The sequence below is a fragment of the Anomaloglossus baeobatrachus genome, chromosome 2 (genome assembly GCF_048569485.1).
Source record: "Anomaloglossus baeobatrachus isolate aAnoBae1 chromosome 2, aAnoBae1.hap1, whole genome shotgun sequence".
NCBI classification, from domain to species: domain Eukaryota; kingdom Metazoa; phylum Chordata; class Amphibia; order Anura; family Aromobatidae; genus Anomaloglossus; species Anomaloglossus baeobatrachus.
Window position 1 is genome coordinate 61011445 of NC_134354.1, and position 18497 is coordinate 61029941.

An 18497-nucleotide genomic window follows, 5' to 3' on the forward strand; every position below is an offset into this window, starting at 1 on the left:
GAGTGAACCTGTATTAGGGTGTCCAGTGCCCTACCGCCCCCGAATATGTATAGTGACTCGGTTTATTTTAACATACTGTATTTGTACATGCTTGTGTTTTACTGTATTGTATTTTGCACGTGTTGCCCTGTGTAATTTGGCTGGTTGCTACTAGGTGTCACTGAGTCCCTGGTCCCCTAGTGTGAGGGAATGCATAGGGAGTGACAGGCCGGCAGGGTATAAGTGAGGGAGGACGGTCCCCTGCTCAAGAGGAGATATAGGGCAGAAGTTTCCGGATACAGGCAGATGGGAAGATGGAGAGACAGGGAGTAGTGACAAGAAAAAGGACCTGCAGGGTTGGATAAATAAGAGTGGAGTGGGTGGTGTGAAGGCAGAAGAAAGAAGGAAAAAAAGCAAGAAAGGAGAATGCAGTGGAGTGTGAGCTCTTCTTCAGCGAGACAAAATTCCAGTATGGAGAGAGAGAAGCAAGCAGGTGTCCCTTGGTCTGAAAAGAAGAGGATAAATCACCCCTTGGTTGCCGTAACTGCAGGGCCGGGCTCGGTACAGGAAACAATGTATGTAAATGTCTATGATGAAAAACCTGCCTTTAAGAAATGGAAACGGTCAGCAAATCAATTGTTCAATAAAGTTCGGAGAGTTTTATCTGGTTGGTGGACTCGTTTATGACATTACGGTGTGTAAGGCTGATTGTAGTGAACGGGATGCTGAGAAGCCGGATAGAGGCCCAGACATGTAGCTGCAGACAGGTACAACCTCCACACACACTCCACACACCACTCTGCCCCCCGTGTCTGTACTGTGCCGGGGTGGGTTGAGGACCACAACCCTCGCCCATGACTATCCCTCCCTGGCACTTTACAAACCGACAAACAATGTGGCACAGTCAACACATAGAGCCTTTTGAGAGTGTATGCCACACTGGAACCTACACTGTGCCTCACACCAACAGCGTCCTATCCCTGCGCTAGATAAAAATGGCTGCGCGCCTCATGGTCCGGCCTTTATACAGCCCGGATCACGTGGTACAAATATGTTCCCCACCATTAATATACTTTTTGCCACACACCATTCAAAATATAAATGGATAAGCCAGCACTGTGCCCAACATTAACTATAGTTTCTGCCGCCCTATAAATATAAACTAATCAATCTATTTGTGACTCCACTCCCAATTCACTTGAACGCTATGTGCACCCATTGAGTTTTTCCTTCATTTTTTTGTTGCGAAAAATACATAGCTTTACAGTACAAACAAAGTGAGCTTCCTGAAAACTCATGCACACGTTGCTTATTTTTGTAGGGAGAAAATACCTTATAAAGTGTGTTGTACGCAGTTTTTTTCCTACCAATACATCAGGATTTACAACAGCATATTCTGCTGCAGATCCTGAACATGCGCATATAGCTTTAGTACCTGTCCTGTATCCCCCCCTTCAACACACACATATTGTACATTCATTAGAAGTCCCTGATAGCATCATTATGAATTAAGGGGTGTGAAAAGACACAATAAGGGCCTTATAATGAATTGTGGGGTGGGAGAGGATGCTATCATGTACTTAACAAAATTTAGACCTGGATTTTCCACCTAACTGTAAGTCACTTGTATGGAGCCTTGTAGGGGTTTAGATCCTTCAAAAACACATGAATTTGCCCCTGTATACTGTAGTGATGTACCCCATCCTGGTCTTTTCCGGTTATAACGTCCCCCATCCTATAATAAAGTTTCCCTGACTGTATTCCTGGTATAATGTCCCTTATCCCAAGCCATTTCCTGATATAATGTTCCCCATTCTGGGCCCTTTGCAGTAATAATGTGTCTCATACTGGGCTCCTTCCTGGGATAGTGTCGCCCCACCTGAGATCCTTCGTGGTATAATATGCTCTATTCTGGTCTCCTTCCTCGTATAATGTGCCCCGTTATGGGCTCATCCCTTGTATAATGTGCCCCATTCTGGTATAATGTGCCCCATCCTAGCCACCTTCTTGATATAATATGCCCCATCTTGGTATAATGTCCATCATCCTGGGTGCATCCCTGGTATATTGTGCCCCATTCTTGTCACCTTCATGGTATAATGTGTCCCTTCCTGGTTTAATATGTCCCATTTTGGTCACCTTCCTGGTATAATGACTCCATTCTTGTATAATGTGCCCCATCCAGGGTCCATCCCTGGCACAATGTGCCCCATCCTGGGCCCATCCCTTGCATAATGTGCCCCATCCTGGTTCATCCCTGACATAATGTGCCCCATTTCAACCACTCACCTTCCTCAAAGCCCATGCCACTAGGCATCCTCTTCTACTGCCTGCACAGGAGCCAGCAGATGACGTTGACGTGCAAGCAACATGAGTGCATGACCTCATTGTCATGCACATCAGTCATGGGCATGTTGATGTCAACTGACAGAATCTGATTAACACATGTGGAATGAAATACTTAACAAAAAAGTGTGAAACAACTGAAAATATGTCTTATATTCTAGGTTCTTCAAAGTAGCCACCTTTTGCTTTCATTACTGCTTTGCACACTCTTGGCATTCTCTTGATGAGCTGCAAGAGGTAGTCACCGGAAATGGTTTTCCAACAGTCTTGAAGGAGTTCCCAGAGATGCTTAGCACTTGTTGGCCCTTTTGCTTCACTCTGTGGTCCAGCTCACCCCAAACCATCTCGATTGGGTTCAGGTCTGGTGACTGTGGAGGCCAGGTCATCTGGCGTAGCACCCCATCACTCTCCTTCTTAGTCAAATAGCCCTTACACAGCCTGGAGGTGTGTTTGGGGTCATTGTCCTGTTTAAAAATAAATGATGGTCCATCTAAATGCAAACCGGATGGAATAGCATGACGCTGTAAGATGCTGTGGTAGCCATGCTGGTTCTCTATGCCTTCAATTTTGAATAAATCCCCAACAGTGTCACCAGCAAAGCACCCCCCCACCATCACACCTCCTCCTCCATGCTTCACGATGGGAACCCGGCATGCAGAGTCCATCCGTTCACCTTTTCTGCACCGCACAAAGACACGGTGGTTGGATCCAACGATCTCAAATTTGGACTCATCAGACCAAAGCACATATTTCCACTGGTCTAATGTCCATTCCTTGTGTTCTTTAGCTCAAACAAGTCTCTTCTGCTTGTTGCCTGTCCTTAGCAGTGGTTTCCCAGCAGCTATTTTACCATGAAGGCCTGCTGCACAAAGTCTCCTCTTAACAATTGTTCTAGAGATGTGTCTGCTGCTAGAACTCTGTGTGGCATTGACCTGGTCTCTAATCTGAGCTGCTGTTAACCTGCGATTTCTGAGGCTGGTGACTCGGATAAACTCATCTTCCGCAGCATAGGTGACTCTTGGTCTTCCTTTCCTGGGGCGGTCCTCATGTGAGCCAGTTTCTTTGTAGTGTTTGATGGTTTTTGCCTCTGCACTTGGGGACACTTTCAAAGTTTTCCCAATTTTTTGGACTGACCTTAATTTCTTAAAGTAATGATGGCCACTCGTTTTTCTTTACTTAGCTGCTTTTTTCTTGCCATAATTAAAAATTCTTACAGTCTATTCAGTGGGACTATAAGCTGTGTATCCACCAGACTTCTGCACAATACAACTGATGGTCCCAACCCCATTTATAAGGCAAGAAATCCCACTTATTAAACCTGACAGGGCACACCTGTGAAGTGAAAAACATTTCTGGTGACTACCTCTTAAAGCTCATCAAGAGAATGCCAAGAGTGTGCAAAGCAGTAATCAAAGCAAAAGGTGGCTACTTTGAAGAACCTAGAATATAAGACCCATTTTCAGTCGTTTCAAAATTTTTTGTTAAGTATTTAATTCCACATGTGTTAATTCATAGTTTTGATGCCCTCAATGTGAATCTACAATTTTCAGAGTCATGAAAATAAAGAAAACTCTTTGAATGAGAAGGTGTGTCCAAACTTTTGGTCAGAACTGTATATAAAACATTAATATAATCTATAGTAAAAATAAGGTCAACAATATAAATTCACTTACCAGGGGGGTATTTACATATAAAATTGTGCTTCATATTACACCGGTCATCATTCCACTGGTAGAGATAGGGGCCTCCAATACCAGGATTTGCTGTTGGTTGATGGTACATGACGACGCATGCTTCACTACCACAGGATGGTTCATCCGCATACCAGTTCCTGCCAATATACATGAAGACTTCAATCCATTTGTGTCATCAGAAACCAACATGCAATTAATAGATAACACATTATACACTATTCACAGTAGGTGCAAGTCACAGCTTACCTCCTCTCCTTTCATGCACAATGACCTCTACAGAACAGAACAGAATCAAACATTTTGGCAATAATACCAACAAATAAGAAATATTGTCGTATTTAAAGTAGATGTTGTATGGGAAAAACTGATGTGATAATGAATTCTAAACCCCTTCAGTATAAAGCAATATAAGTAGAATACATTGTAAAGGCAAGTTCCCACAGTGTACATGGGACCGTACCCTTATAGGAATCATTCAGCAGATTTTTGCTACACTGTGTACAGAATTATTAGGCAAATGAGTATTTTGATGACATGATGCTTTTTATACATGTTGTCCTACTTCAAGCTTTATAGGCTTGCGGGCCAACTACCAATTAAGTAAATCAGGTGATGTGCATCTCTGTAATGAGGAGGGGTGCGGTGTAATGACATGAACACCCTATATAAGGTGTGCTGAATTATTAGGCAACTTCCTTTCCTTTGGCAAAATGGGTCAGAAGAGAGATTTGACGGGCTCTGAAAAGTCCAAATTGTGAGATGTCTTGCAGAGGGATGCAGCAGTCTTGAAATTGCCAAACTTTTGAAGCCTGATCACCAAACAATCAAGTGTTTCATGGCAAATAGCCAAAAGGGTCACAAGAAGCGTGTTGGGCAAAAAAGGCGCAAAATAACTGCCCATGAATTGAGTAAAATCAAGCGTGAAGCTGCCAAGATGCTATTTGCCACCAGTTTGGCCATATTTCAGAGCTGCAACGTTACTGGAGTATCAAAAAGCACAAGGTGTGTCATACTCAGGGACATAAAATACAAAAAAATACAAAAAAACAGTTTGCACTCTGATAATGCTAAAGTATGGAAACCATGAATATGTGAACATGGACCTGCATTACTGCTAAGGAAAATCTGAGAAAAATGAGATATTTAGCATATATAAATGGCCATTTGTATATCTGCCCAGTTGCCCCTTCACGGCATATCTCGTAACTGGGTCCCTGACGCTATGCTGAAGCCTCTCTCTAGGTTAAAAACCTCCTGTGTATGGGCAAGTAGGAACCTGCTATATAGGATAAGATTACCTGTGGCAACTGGGGGAAGGGTGCACCTAGAGAGAGGCTTCAGCATAGCGTCAGGGACCCAGTTACGAGATATGCCGTGAAGGGGCAACTGGGCAGATATACAAATGGCCATTTATATATGCTAAATATCTCATTTTTCTCAGATTTTCCTTAGCAGTAATGCAGGTCCATGTTCACATATTCATGGTTTCCATACTTTAGCATTATCAGAGTGCAAACTGTTTTTTTGTATTTTATGTCATGTTCAGTTATGCACCTGTTCACACGTCAGGTCGAGGAGTGCAGTCAGTCTTTTATGTCTATATGAAGAGGGTCATACCTAGAGATGAGCGAACTGGTCCCGATTCGGCTCGAGGCGGTTCGCCGAACGGAGGTCCCGTTCGAGTTCAGTTCGTCGAACGTTCGACGAACCGAACTCGAACGTATAGGCTATAATGGGAGGCAATAACAAACACATAAAAATGCATGTTAAATGTACACAAACAGTTAATAAACATTGCCATAACACTTACCGGTCCCCGCGATCCCTTCTGCACTCTGTCTCCTGCCGCTATTCCATCCGATGATCGCTGAATCCTCCCGGCGACCGGCACTGCCAGCAGAGATGCAGGACCTATCGTGACGTCAAAATAGCCATGTGACCAGTCACGTGGCTATTATCTCATTGGCTACAGACTGGTCACATGACTATGACACGTCATGTAGGACCTGCGAGTGCATCTCTCCGGTACACGGTGCACATATGTGTATCGCCGTGTACCGGCGACATGCTCTACCACACGGTCGACTCCCCGTTCCGTTAGGGACTGGCTGACACAGCCGGTCATTAACGGAGATCACCGTTGCCATAGCAACACAGTTAGCGGTGACGTCACCGCTAACCGCGGCTCCGAGAGCACCATTGCTATGGTAACGCGTCTGTCAGCGGTACCGCTGTTACCGCTGACAGCCAGCACTGTTCACTCACGGAGTGAAGGCTGCACGATTGTAGTGAGCATTGTAGTGAGGATGAGGTTCCCCAGCCCCAAGTGATGAGCTGGTGAACCTCATCCTTCCTCACTACAATCGTCACTACTACTACACTAGAAAGAAGACAGAAGAGCAGGATCGTGGAGGGCTGACAGGGGGTAATAAAGATGGCGTCTCTAAGTGTGTCTGTGTATTTATTTCTATTAAAGTATTTTTTCTCTGTGTGGTGTTTTTTTTTAACCCTTTATTGGAGATTCTTAATGGCCGGGTCAAACGTGCCTGACATTAAGAATCTCTGGCTTAATACTGGCTAGTAAAACAAAGCCAGTATTAACTCATGATTACCCAACAAGCCACCCGGCTCCAGGGCTGTTGGAAGAGTTGGATACAGCGCCAGATGATGGCGCTTCTATGAGAGCGCCATTTTCTGGGACGGCTGCGAACTGAAATCCGCAGCAGAGGCGCCCAGAAACCTCGGGTTAGCCTGTGCTGCGGATTCCAATCCCCAGCTGCCTAGTTGTACCCGGCTGGACACAAAAATGGGGCGAAGCCCACGTCATTTGTTTTTTAATTATTTCATGAAATAAGTGAAATAATTAAAAAAAAACGGGTTTCCCTATATTTTTGGTTCCCAGCCGGGTACAAATAGGCAACTGGGGGTTGGAGGCAGCCCGTGGCTGCCTGCTGTACCTGGCTAGCATACAAAAATATGGCAAAGCCCACGTCATTTTTTTGGTGGGCAAAAAAATTCTGCATACAGTCCTGGATGGAGTATGCTGAGCCTTGTAGTTCTGCAGCTGCTGTCTGCTCTTCTCCAGACAGACAGCAGCTGCAGAACTACAAGGCTCAGCGTACTCCATCCAGGACTGTATGCAGAAGTTTTTTGCCCCCTGAAAAAATTATGTGGGCTTCGCCATATTTTTGTATGCTAGCCAGGTACAGCAGGCAGGTACGGCTGCCCCCAACCCCCAGTTGCCTATTTGTACCCGGCTGAGAACCAAAAATAAAGGGAAGCCCTTTTTTTATTATTTCATGAATTTCACAACTAGGCAGCTGGGGATTGGAATCCGCAGCACAGGTTGGCCTGAGCTTTCTGGGCCCCACTGCTGCGAATTGCAGTCTGCAGCCGCCTCAGAAAATGGCATTTTCATAGAAGCGCCATCTTCTGGCACTGTATCCAACTCTTCCAGCACCTGCCTGCTATACCTGGCTAGCATACAAAAATATGGCGAAGCTCATGTCCTTTTTTTGTAGTTTTTTGGCAAAAAAAATAAAAAATGCTTCCCTGGATTTTCCATTGCCATTGAAGGTAACATCAAGCAGTGGGGGTTAGCAGCCAGTAGCTGCTTGGATTACCCTTAGCTAGCAATACAAAAAATGCAGCAGGAGCCCATATATATTTTTTTTAATTATTTATTTAAATAACTAAAAACAAAATGGGCTTCCCTGTATTTTGATTGCTGGACATCACAGTGCTGTAAAAATAAATCTTTAAAAAAATGACGTAGCGCTCCGCGGTATTTTTGATTCTCAGCGCAGATAAAGCAGACAGCTATGGGTTGCCACCCCCATCTGCCTGCCGTTACCTTGGTTGGCAATCAAAATACAGGGAAGCCCATTAATTTTTTCTATTTAAAAAATAGTTAAAAAAAAAAATGATGTTGGGTCCCCCCATTTTTGATAGCCAGCTAGGGTAAAGCAGACGGCTGTAGCCTGAAAACCACAGCTGGCAGCTTTACCGTGGTTGGGGATCCAATGTGGAGGTCCCCTCAGGCTCTTTTTTATAATTATTTTATAAATATTAATAATTACACAATAAAAGTAGGGTCCCCCCCAAATTGGATCACCAGCCAAGGTAAAGCAGACAGCTGTGGTCTGGTATTCTCAGGGTGGGAAGGTCCATAGTTATTGGGCCTTCACAGCCTAAAAATAGCAGGCCGCAGGCACCCCAGACGTGGCGCATCCACTAGATGCGCCAATCCTGGCGCTTCACCCCAGCTCATCCCGTGCCCTGGTGCAGTGGCAAACGGGGTAATAAATCGGGTTGATACTAGCTGTAAAGTCACCTGAGATCAAGCCCAGCAGTTTGTGATGTCATGGCGTCTATTAGATACCCAACATCATAAACTGTCAGTACTAACAAAAAAAAAAAAAAATCGACAAAAGAAATGTATTTGAAAAAACAGTCCCCAAAACATTTCCTCTTTCACCAATTTATTGTAAGAAAAAAAATAAAGGGGTCCCACGACGACTCTGGACCGTCTAGAATATGGGGGGGAGACACTCAGGGAACGTATCCCCCATTTTCTAGGAGTGCGGACCCTTCATGTGAGGAGTGTGGGTGCAATGAATCTGCACTCACTCTTCTCGGGTCCACAGCAGCAGAGTCCATGTCGTAATGGTTGCTACCAAAGCTGCAATGCCCTGCTCATGAGGTAAGGGCATGCCTAATCAAGAGAACTATTGTAGAGGAAGCTCTGCTCACTGGTATATAGGTGCTCAGAGGAAATAATAGATAAAATTAGTGATTAACCTCGGCACTCTAAATCTCCCAGACTAAGTCAGTAAGTCACAACGGATAGTAATGCAAAATCACTCTTTATTGGTCGGTATTAAGAAAAAAAAATTTTCATAAGCATATATGTTTTTGTCCAAAACAAGTTACAAATGACGTTTCGGCCTGAGCCTTCGTCAGATTGGACTTATCTGCATGTAATCATGAAAAATGACAATAATCAGTATCACATAAGAGTGAGAGAACAATAACATAAACTCGAACAATGTAGAGGTACAATTGGGATGCAGCAAAAAAACTGCAACACAGCAAGGAATGAAACACATGATACAAATGTCATAATACAGTACAAGGACAATATAGTAATGACAAATATGGGGTCAGAGTAGGCTTAGACAGCTCTGGTACGAAAGAGATGTCAATCATAAAGTAACATGTGCAGTAGGTGTAGAGCTACAGTATACATGGCAGAGCTAATGGGTAGACCGACCATAGAAAAAGTAGAGAAAAAGTGGAGAAAAAATGTAGAAAAAGTGGAGAAAAAGTGGAGAAAAAGTGGAGAATAAGTGGAGAAAAAAAGGAGAAAAAAATGGAGAAAAAGTGGAGGAAAAAGTGGAGAAAAAGTGGAGAAAAAGTGGAGAAAAAGTGGAGAAAAAGTGGAGAATAAGTGGAGAAAAAATGGAGAAAAAATGTAGAAAAAGTGGAGAAAAAGTGGAGAAAAAGTGGAGAATAAGTAGAGAATAAGTGGAGAAAAAGTGGAGAAAAAATGGAGAAAAAGTGGAGAAAAAGTGGAGAAAAAGTGGAGAAAAAGTGGAGAAAAAATGTAGAAAAAAATGGAGAAAAAGTGGAGAAAAAGTGGAGAAAAAATGTAGAAAAAGTGGGGAAAAAGTGGAGAAAAAATGTAGAAAAAGTGGAGAAAAAGTGGAGAAAAAGTGGAGAAAAAGTGGAGAAAAAGTGGAGAAAAAATGTAGAAAAAAATGGAGAAAAAGTGGAGAAAAAGTGGAGAAAAAATGTAGAAAAAGTGGGGAAAAAGTGGAGAAAAAATGTAGAAAAAGTGGAGAAAAAGTGGAGAAAAAGTGGAGAAAAAGTGGAGAAAAAGTGGAGAAAAAAATGGAGAAAAAGTGGAGAAAAAGTGGAGAAAAAATGTAGAAAAAGTGGAGAAAAAGTGGAGAAAAAATGTAGAAAAAGTGGAGAAAAAGTGGAGAAAAAGTGGAGAATAAGTGGAGAAAAAATGGAGAAAAAAATGGAGAAAAAGTGGAGAAAAAGTGGAGAAGAAGTGGAGAAAAAATGGAGAAAAAAATGGAGAAAAAGTGGAGAAAAAGTGGAGAAAAAGTGGAGTAAAAATGTAGAAAAAGTGGAGAAAAAATGTAGAAAAAGTGGAGAAAAAGTGGAGAAAAAGTGGAGAAAAAGTGGAGAAAAAGTGGAGAATAAGTGGAGAAAAAAATGGAGAAAAAGTGGAGAAAAAGTGGAGGAAAAAGTGGAGAATAAGTGGAGAAAAAGTGGAGAAAAAATGTAGAAAAAGTGGAGAAAAAGTGGAGAAAAAGTGGAGAATAAGTGGAGAAAAAGTGGAGAAAAAGTGGAGAAAAAGTGGAGAATAAGTGGAGAAAAAGTGGAGAAAAAATGTAGAAAAAGTGGAGAAAAAGTGGAGAATAAGTGGAGAATAAGTGGAGAAAAAGTGGAGAAAAAGTGGAGAAAAAGTGGAGAAAAAGTGGAGAAAAAATGTAGAAAAAAATGGAGAAAAAGTGGAGAAAAAGTGGAGAAAAAATGTAGAAAAAGTGGAGAAAAAGTGGAGAAAAAGTGGAGAATAAGTGGAGAATAAGTGGAGAATAAGTGGAGAAAAAGTGGAGAAAAAGTGGAGAAAAAGTGGAGAAAAAGTGGAGAAAAAATGGAGAAAAAAATGGAGAAAAAGTGGAGCAAAAGTGGAGAAAAAATTTAGAAAAAGTGGAGAAAAAGTGGAGAAAAAATGTAGAAAAAGTGGAGAAAAAGTGGAGAAAAAGTGGAGAAAAAGTGGAGAATAAGTGGAGAAAAAATGGAGAAAAAAATGGAGAAAAAGTGGAGAAAAAGTGGAGGAAAAAGTGGAGAATAAGTGGAGAATAAGTGGAGAAAAAGTGGAGAAAAAGTGGAGAAAAAGTGGAGAAAAAGTGGAGAATAAGTGGAGAAAAAATGGAGAAAAAAATGGAGAAAAAGTGGAGAAAAAGTGGAGAAAAAGTGGAGAAAAAGTGGAGAATAAGTGGAGAAAAAATGGAGAAAAAAATGGAGAAAAGGTGGAGAAAAAGTGAAGGAAAAAGTGGAGAATAAGTGGAGAAAAAGTGAAGAATAAGTGGAGAAAAAGTGGAGAATAAGTGGAGGAAAAAGTGGAGAATAAGTGGAGAAAAAGTGGAGAATAAGTGGAGAAAAAGTGGAGAATAAGTGGAGAAAAAGTGGAGAAAAAGTGGAGAATAAGTGGAGAAAAAATGGAGATAAAAATGGAGAAAAAGTGGAGAAAAAGTGGAGGAAAAAGTGGAGAATAAGTGGAGAAAAAGTGGAGAAAAAATGTAGAAAAAGTGGAGAAAAAGTGGAGAAAAAGTGGAGAATAAGTGGAGAATAAGTGGAGAAAAAGTGGAGAAAAAGTGGAGAAAAAGTGGAGAAAAAATGTAGAAAAAAATGGAGAAAAAGTGGAGAAAAAGTGGAGAAAAAATGTAGAAAAAGTGGAGAAAAAAATGGAGAAAAAGTGGAGAATAAGTGGAGAATAAGTGGAGAAAAAGTGGAGAAAAAGTGGAGAAAAAGTGGAGAAAAAGTGGAGAATAAGTGGAGAATAAGTGGAGAAAAAATGGAGAATAAGTGGAGAAAAAATGGAGAAAAAAATGGAGAAAAAGTGGAGAATAAGTGGAGAATAAGTGGAGAAAAAGTGGAGAAAAAGTGGAGAAAAAGTGGAGAAAAAATGTAGAAAAAAATGGAGAAAAAGTGGAGAAAAAGTGGAGAAAAAATGTAGAAAAAGTGGAGAAAAAAATGGAGAAAAAGTGGAGAATAAGTGGAGAATAAGTGGAGAAAAAGTGGAGAAAAAGTGGAGAAAAAGTGGAGAAAAAGTGGAGAATAAGTGGAGAATAAGTGGAGAAAAAATGGAGAATAAGTGGAGAAAAAATGGAGAAAAAAATGGAGAAAAAGTGGAGAATAAGTGGAGAATAAGTGGAGAAAAAGTGGAGAAAAAAATGGAGAAAAAGTGGAGAAAAAGTGGAGCATCCTTTGGTGCCTTTCATGTGACACTAAGGGGTGCTTAGCTTTGTATTTAGCCAAAAAAAAATGAAAAAAAAAAATGACGTAGGATTCCCCCTAGTTTTGTAGCCAGCTAGGGTAAAGCAGACGGCTGCAGCCTGCAGACCACAGCTGGCAACCTCACCTTGGCTGGTAATCCAAAACTGAGGGCACCCCACGCTGTTATTTTAAATTAAATAAATAATTTAAAAAAAAAAACACGTAGGGGTCCCCCCAAAATTGGATCACCAGCCAAGGTAAAGCAGACAGCTGGGGCCTGATATTCTCAGACTAGGGAGGTCCATGGTTATTGGACTCTCCCCAGCCTAAAAATAGCAGGCCGCAGCCGCCCCAGAAGTGGCGCATCCATTAGATGCGCCAATCCTGGTGCTTCGCCCCAGCTCATCCCGCGCCCTGGTGCGGTGGCAAACGGGGTAATATATGGGGTTAATACCAGATGTGTAAGTCACCTGGCATCAAGCCCTGGGGTTGGTGAGGTCAGGCGTCTATCAGATACCCGACATCACCAACCCAGTCAGTAATAAAAAAAAATAGACGACAAACACATTTTTATTTGAAAAAACACTCCCCAAAACATTCCCTCTTTAACCAATTTATTAGAAAAAAAAACAAATCCAGGTCTGGTGTAATCCAAGGGGTTGCCATGACGATCCACACTGTCCCAGTCAATGAAGAGCAGGATGTTCCCCATTGGCTGGGAGAGCAGTGCAGTGACCTGAGCTAACATCAATGGGTCAGCCCAGGTCACTGCAGGGGGATGACAAGTGCTGCTGTCAGGAGCGAGGTACATTACCTGCGCTGATCTCCAGCACTGCCAACAGCCCCTGTCACTGAGTTCAATGACCGGAGCCTTCACACCAAGTCTCGCGAGAGGCCCGTGACGTCACCGCTAGTCAGTCTCGGGTCGGAAGCGAGAGGTGGTGTGACAAGCGGCGGCCATGGAGGACAGTGACAGCGCTGAGGTCGGGATGGCGGGACTTCATCACCGCAGGTAAGCCGAACGGGACCATGTGTGCAGAGTGTGTGTGTGTGTGTGTGTGTGTGTGTGTGTGTATGTATGTGTACAATACATGCCGCGGGCAGGAGGGGGAGGAGTGAGCTGAGCGGGGAAGTGTGGGCTTCCTGCACGTAACTAGGATAAACATCGGGTTACTAACTAAAGCGCTTTGCTTGGATACCCGATGTTTATCTTGGTTACCAGCTTGTGGCAGGCTGCCAGCGATGGCTCCTGCACACTGTAGCTGTAAAAAGCCCTGCTTTTTGCTGCTAGAACCGTTCTCGAACGTTTCTAGAACTATCGAGCTTTTGCAAAAAAGCTCGAGTTCTAGTTCGATCTAGAACACCCCCAAAAATCACTCGAGCCTCGAACTGGAGAACCACGAACCGCGAACCGCGCTCAACTCTAGTCATACCTTCTGACCGTGTACCCTTCCCCCAGTTGTCACAGGTAATCTTATCCTATATAGCAGGTTCCTACTTGCCCATACACAGGAGGTTTTTAACCTAGAGAGAGGCTTCAGCATAGCGTCAGGGACCCAGTTACGAGATATGCCGTGAAGGGGCAACTGGGCAGATATACAAATGGCCATTTATATATGCTAAATATCTCATTTTTCTCAGATTTTCCTTAGCAGTAATGCAGGTCCATATTCACATATTCATGGTTTCCATACTTTAGCATTATCAGAGTGCAAACTGTTTTTTTGTATTTTATGTCATGTTCAGTTATGCACCTGTTCACACGTCAGGTCGAGGAGTGCAGTCAGTCTTTTATGTCTATACTCAGGGACATGGCCAAGGTAAGGAAGGCTGAAAAACAGCCACCTTTGAACAAGAAACATAAGATAAAAATGATAAAGACTGGGCCAAGAAATATTTTAAGACTGATTTTTCAAAGCTTTTATGGACTGATGAAATGAGAGTGACTCTTGATGGGCCAGATGGATGGGCCAGAGGCTGGATCAGTAAAGGGCAGAGAGCTCAACTCCGACTCAGACGCTAGCAAGGTGGAGGTGGGCACTGGTATGGGCTGGTATCATCAAAGATGAACTTGTGGGACCTTTTCAGGTTGAGGATGGAGTGAAGCTCAACTCGCAGACCTGGCTGCTGCATGAAATGTTGATCGTAAACAGATCAAGCGACTGACAGAATCTATGGATGGTAGGCTGTTGAGTGTCATCATAAAGAAAGGTGGCTATATTGGTCACTAATTTTTTGGAGTTTTGTTTTTGCATATCAGAAATGTTTATTTCTAAATGTTGTGCAGTTATATTGGTTTACCTGGTGAAAATAAACAAGTGAGATGGGAATATATTTGGTTTTTATTAAGTTGCCTAATAATTTTGCACAGTAATAGTTACCTGCACAAACAGATATCCTCCTAAGATAGCCAAATCTAAAAAAAAAACACTCCAACTTCCAAAAATATTAAGCGTTGATATTTATGAGTCTTTTGGGTTGATTGAGAACATAGTTCTTGATCAATAATAAAAAAAAATTCTCTAAAATACAACTTGCCTAATAATTCTGCACACAGTGTATTTGGATTGATGTCAGATGAGAATTCACAGCTGTCATGAAGCCTAGGGACTAGTAATGGAGAGACATCTATCAGACACTCCTATTACTACCTCGGTAATTGTACAATTAGAATAGTTTATTTGAATAAAGACTCCTGCACGCTCCATTGTTCACCAATTTATTAATTAAAAAAAAATCCTCGAAGGTCCGACGTAATCCAATAGTGTAATGTCCCACATTGTTCATCAAATCCTATTGAGCCTCGTTCTGAGAACGAAGCTCCATAGGTCACGCCAGGTCAGCAGCAGGCATGGAAATTCTGAAGACAGAGTAGCACCGGGCTTATGATGACCCATGCCAGAGACCCAAGTATCAGATGCCGGCACATGAAAAATGTTGGCATTGTTGAAATATGTGTTAATCTGCATACTTTGTGCCTTCCAGGGTGCATAGTCAGGGATGACCATGCTGAACGTGGGGAGAGATATAGCGAGGTGTCAGATTCCTGCCCCTGAAGACACAAGCATAATGGTGTAACTATTGCATAAAGTGATAAGAATATTTAATTGAATTATGTATATACTGTATAGCAGTGTTATGATTGCTCATATAGACAGTACATGCATATATTAATACACATTATTAAAGGAATTTCTTAGATGTTCATTACAATAGGATTGGGCAGAGCAGGAGATGTAAATTTCACTCTTCCACTTAATTGGAAAACTATATATGAATTTGTCTGCCAACTCCAAATCTGACATGAAATCTTAAGGGCCCGTTAAACGCTACGATATATCTAACGATATGTCATCGTAGTCATGTCGTTAGTGACGCACATCCGGCATCGTTTGACATATCGTAGCGTGTGATAGCTACGTGCGACTGTGAACAAGCAAAAACACTCACCTTATCATTGCTCGTTGACACGTCGCTCATTTTCAAAATATTGTTCAATTTCCTGGAAGCAGGTTGTTCGTCGCTCCCGAGGCTGCACACATTGCTCCGTGTGACACCCCGGGAGCGACGAACACAGCTTACCTGCGTCCCGCCGGCAAAGCGGAAGAAGGTGGGCGGGATGTTATGTCCCGCTCATCTCTGCCCCTCCGCTATTATTGGCCGGCCGCTGTGTGACGTCGCGGTGACGCCGAACGTCCCTCCCCCTTCAGGAAGAGGATGTTCGCCGCCCACAGCGAGGTCGTTCGGGAGGTAAGTACGTGTGACAGGGGTTATCAACTTTGTGCGACACGGGCAACAAATTGCCCGTGCCGCACAAACGATGTTGGCGGGTGCGATCGCGAGAAATTGTAACGTGTAAAGCGGCCGTTAGTCTTCACCAGCAGATGGCGGACAGTCTTACATATAGATGAGAGGGATGGGATGAGGGCAGTTTTGACGAGAAGGTGTCAGAAAATGTCCTATTTTTTTTAAATCAGGTGTTTGTGTTACATCAATCAAAAAAAGGCGCATCCCCGGCAAAGAAAACGTCCATAGAAACTTGAAATAAAGTTAAAATTTCATTTTATTCCACTAATCGTTAAAAAAAAAAAGGGGAAGAAGGAATAAAACATAACTCCTCCGATCTACGCGTTTCAGACGTGGTCATCCTTAGTCACGATCATGACTAAGGACGTCTGCATCTGAAACGCGTAGATCGTTTTCTGTGCTGGGGATGCGCCTTTTTTAATATTGACTAACAGCCGTCTTGACCCACAAGCACCGTCCGGATTTTCCTTCCAGAAATGACTACATGCTGGTGAGCTGATTCACATCTTTGTTTGTGTTACATGTATGTTTTAAAAAGAAGTTGTTGATTCTTTTTCATAGCATGATTATAAAACATCAAAAATGGTAATTTTGTCATTGGCCACTGGGTTATTTTAGATTTATACTTACAAACTAACAATGGCTTACTGGTACAGAAGGGAAAGGGTGCTGCCCAGGTGGGCTAACAGTCTACCAACTAATGGAGAAAGGTACAGTACATTGGGGCATGGCAGTAGCTCCGGCTGTGGTGAGGTGATTGCTGGCTTTGATTGAGATTTTTCAAGTTCTGTCTGAAGATTCCAAATGTTTGAAAGAATGAGACATTCTGTAACAATCTTCCAGAAGATGGGGGATCCTTGGGAGAAGTTTTGAAACTGAATGAGTGGGAAAGCAAAGAAGGAGGTCTTGAGAAGACAAGAGATTGCAAGTGGGAAGATATCGGGAGATTAGTTTGGACGTATACTGTGTGTCCACCCATATCCTGTCCACCGCCATTAACGAGAACAGCGGCAGCTATAGGCATAGAAGTGGTGTCTAGGGATAGTAAAGTATCCATGCGCTACTCAATGAAACCACCTATAGTGCCACCTGGTGGAAAACAACAGAGTTAGCATTCTTATCTCAAAAACGGAACGAGATAGAGAAAAAATGTGAATTATAAAGTTGTAGGGCATCATCAATTCAATATGAATCGACACCTTGCATACAGAAATGCTATAATTAGAAAGTATAAAACTCACAAGGCTGCGGACGTAAAGTGATACCTCATGGAGACCTTCCTACAAGTCATTGGGTATGGTGGCTGCATGTAGTGGCCTCTACGCTCACCTGACCTGACCCCATTGGACTTCTTTCTGTGAGGTCACATCAAACAGCAGGTGTATGCGACCCCTCCACCAACATTGCAGGACCTACGACGACGTATCACAGATGCTTGTGCAAACGTGTCACTTACCATATTGCACAACGTGCAGCAAGATACAGTATGCTGTCCAGAGTCCAGATGTGCATTGCAGCAGACGGTGGCCACTTTGAGCATCAAAGTTAAATGAGCGCCATATGCGTGACCAGCATTCAATGTTTTGGGGGGGTCATGGGTTTCCTATCATAGCATTTCTGTATGCAAGGTGTTGATTCCTATTGAATTGATGATGCCCTACAATTTTTTAAGTCACTTTTCTTTATCTCGTTTTGTTTTCGAAATAAAAATGCTAACTCCGTTGTTTTCCACTAGGTGGCGCTATAGGTGGTTTCATTGCGTAACGAATGGCTACTTTACTATACCTAGACACCACTTCTATGCCTATAGCTGCCGCCGTTCTCAAGTTAATGGCAGTGGACAGGATATGGGTGGACACACTGTATACTGTAATATATGTATGCAGGGATGGCCGAACGTATTGACACCCATGAAATTGTTCCAGAAAATAAAGTATTTCTCCCAGAAAATTATTGCAGTTACACGTTTTGTTATGCATGTTATACACAAAAGTAGTCGGATTCAGCTAGTTTGTTTTTAATAATATGATGTCATAAAACTAACAGAAAAGAGAAAAATTAACTGGGTAGAAGGGCAAAATGAGAACATGTAAGCACAAAGTGCTATATAATATGATGATTTCACTATAAAACCCCTTCACGCCATGGCCATTTTCCATTTTTTTCTTTTTCATTTTTTTTCCTCCCCTTTGTCCAAGAGCCATAACTTTTTTATTTTTTCAATTTATATTGCCATATGATGGCTTGTTTTTTTTGCGGGACAAATTGTACTTTTGAATGACACCATTCATTTTACCAAATAGTGTATTGGAAAATGTGAAAAGTGTGGTGAAACTGCAAAAAAATGTAATGTCACAATTGTTTTCCTTGTTTTTAATATTTACCATGTTGACTACATGGTAATACTAACCTGGCAGTATAATTCTCCAGGTCAGTACAAGTACATAGCTATCAAAAAATGTATATTTTTTCTTTTTTTATTTCAGTGGTGGAAAAAAATTCGGAAGGTTTTCAGAAAAAAAAAAGTTTGCTTTTGTCACCAGAGACTGAGACCCAGAAAGTTTTCATTTTTCTCGATCTGGTGCTCCGTGATGGCTTTTTTTTGCTGACTTTTTTACTGATATTTTAGAGTAGATATGATGCTTTGATTGCCTCTTA

The 18497-nt window shown here is 42.2% G+C and overlaps 1 protein-coding gene across 2 annotated transcripts in view; it reads right to left on the reverse strand.

The window, feature by feature from the left end:
- Positions 1–18497, reverse strand: part of CHODL (chondrolectin) — a 189681-nt gene that overhangs the window by 24869 nt on the left and 146315 nt on the right. For both annotated transcript variants that reach the window (XM_075333063.1, XM_075333064.1), the window contains exon 3: positions 3999–4156. In XM_075333063.1, the coding sequence (XP_075189178.1) occupies positions 3999–4156 (158 nt within the window). The remainder of the gene's footprint in view (positions 1–3998; positions 4157–18497) is intronic.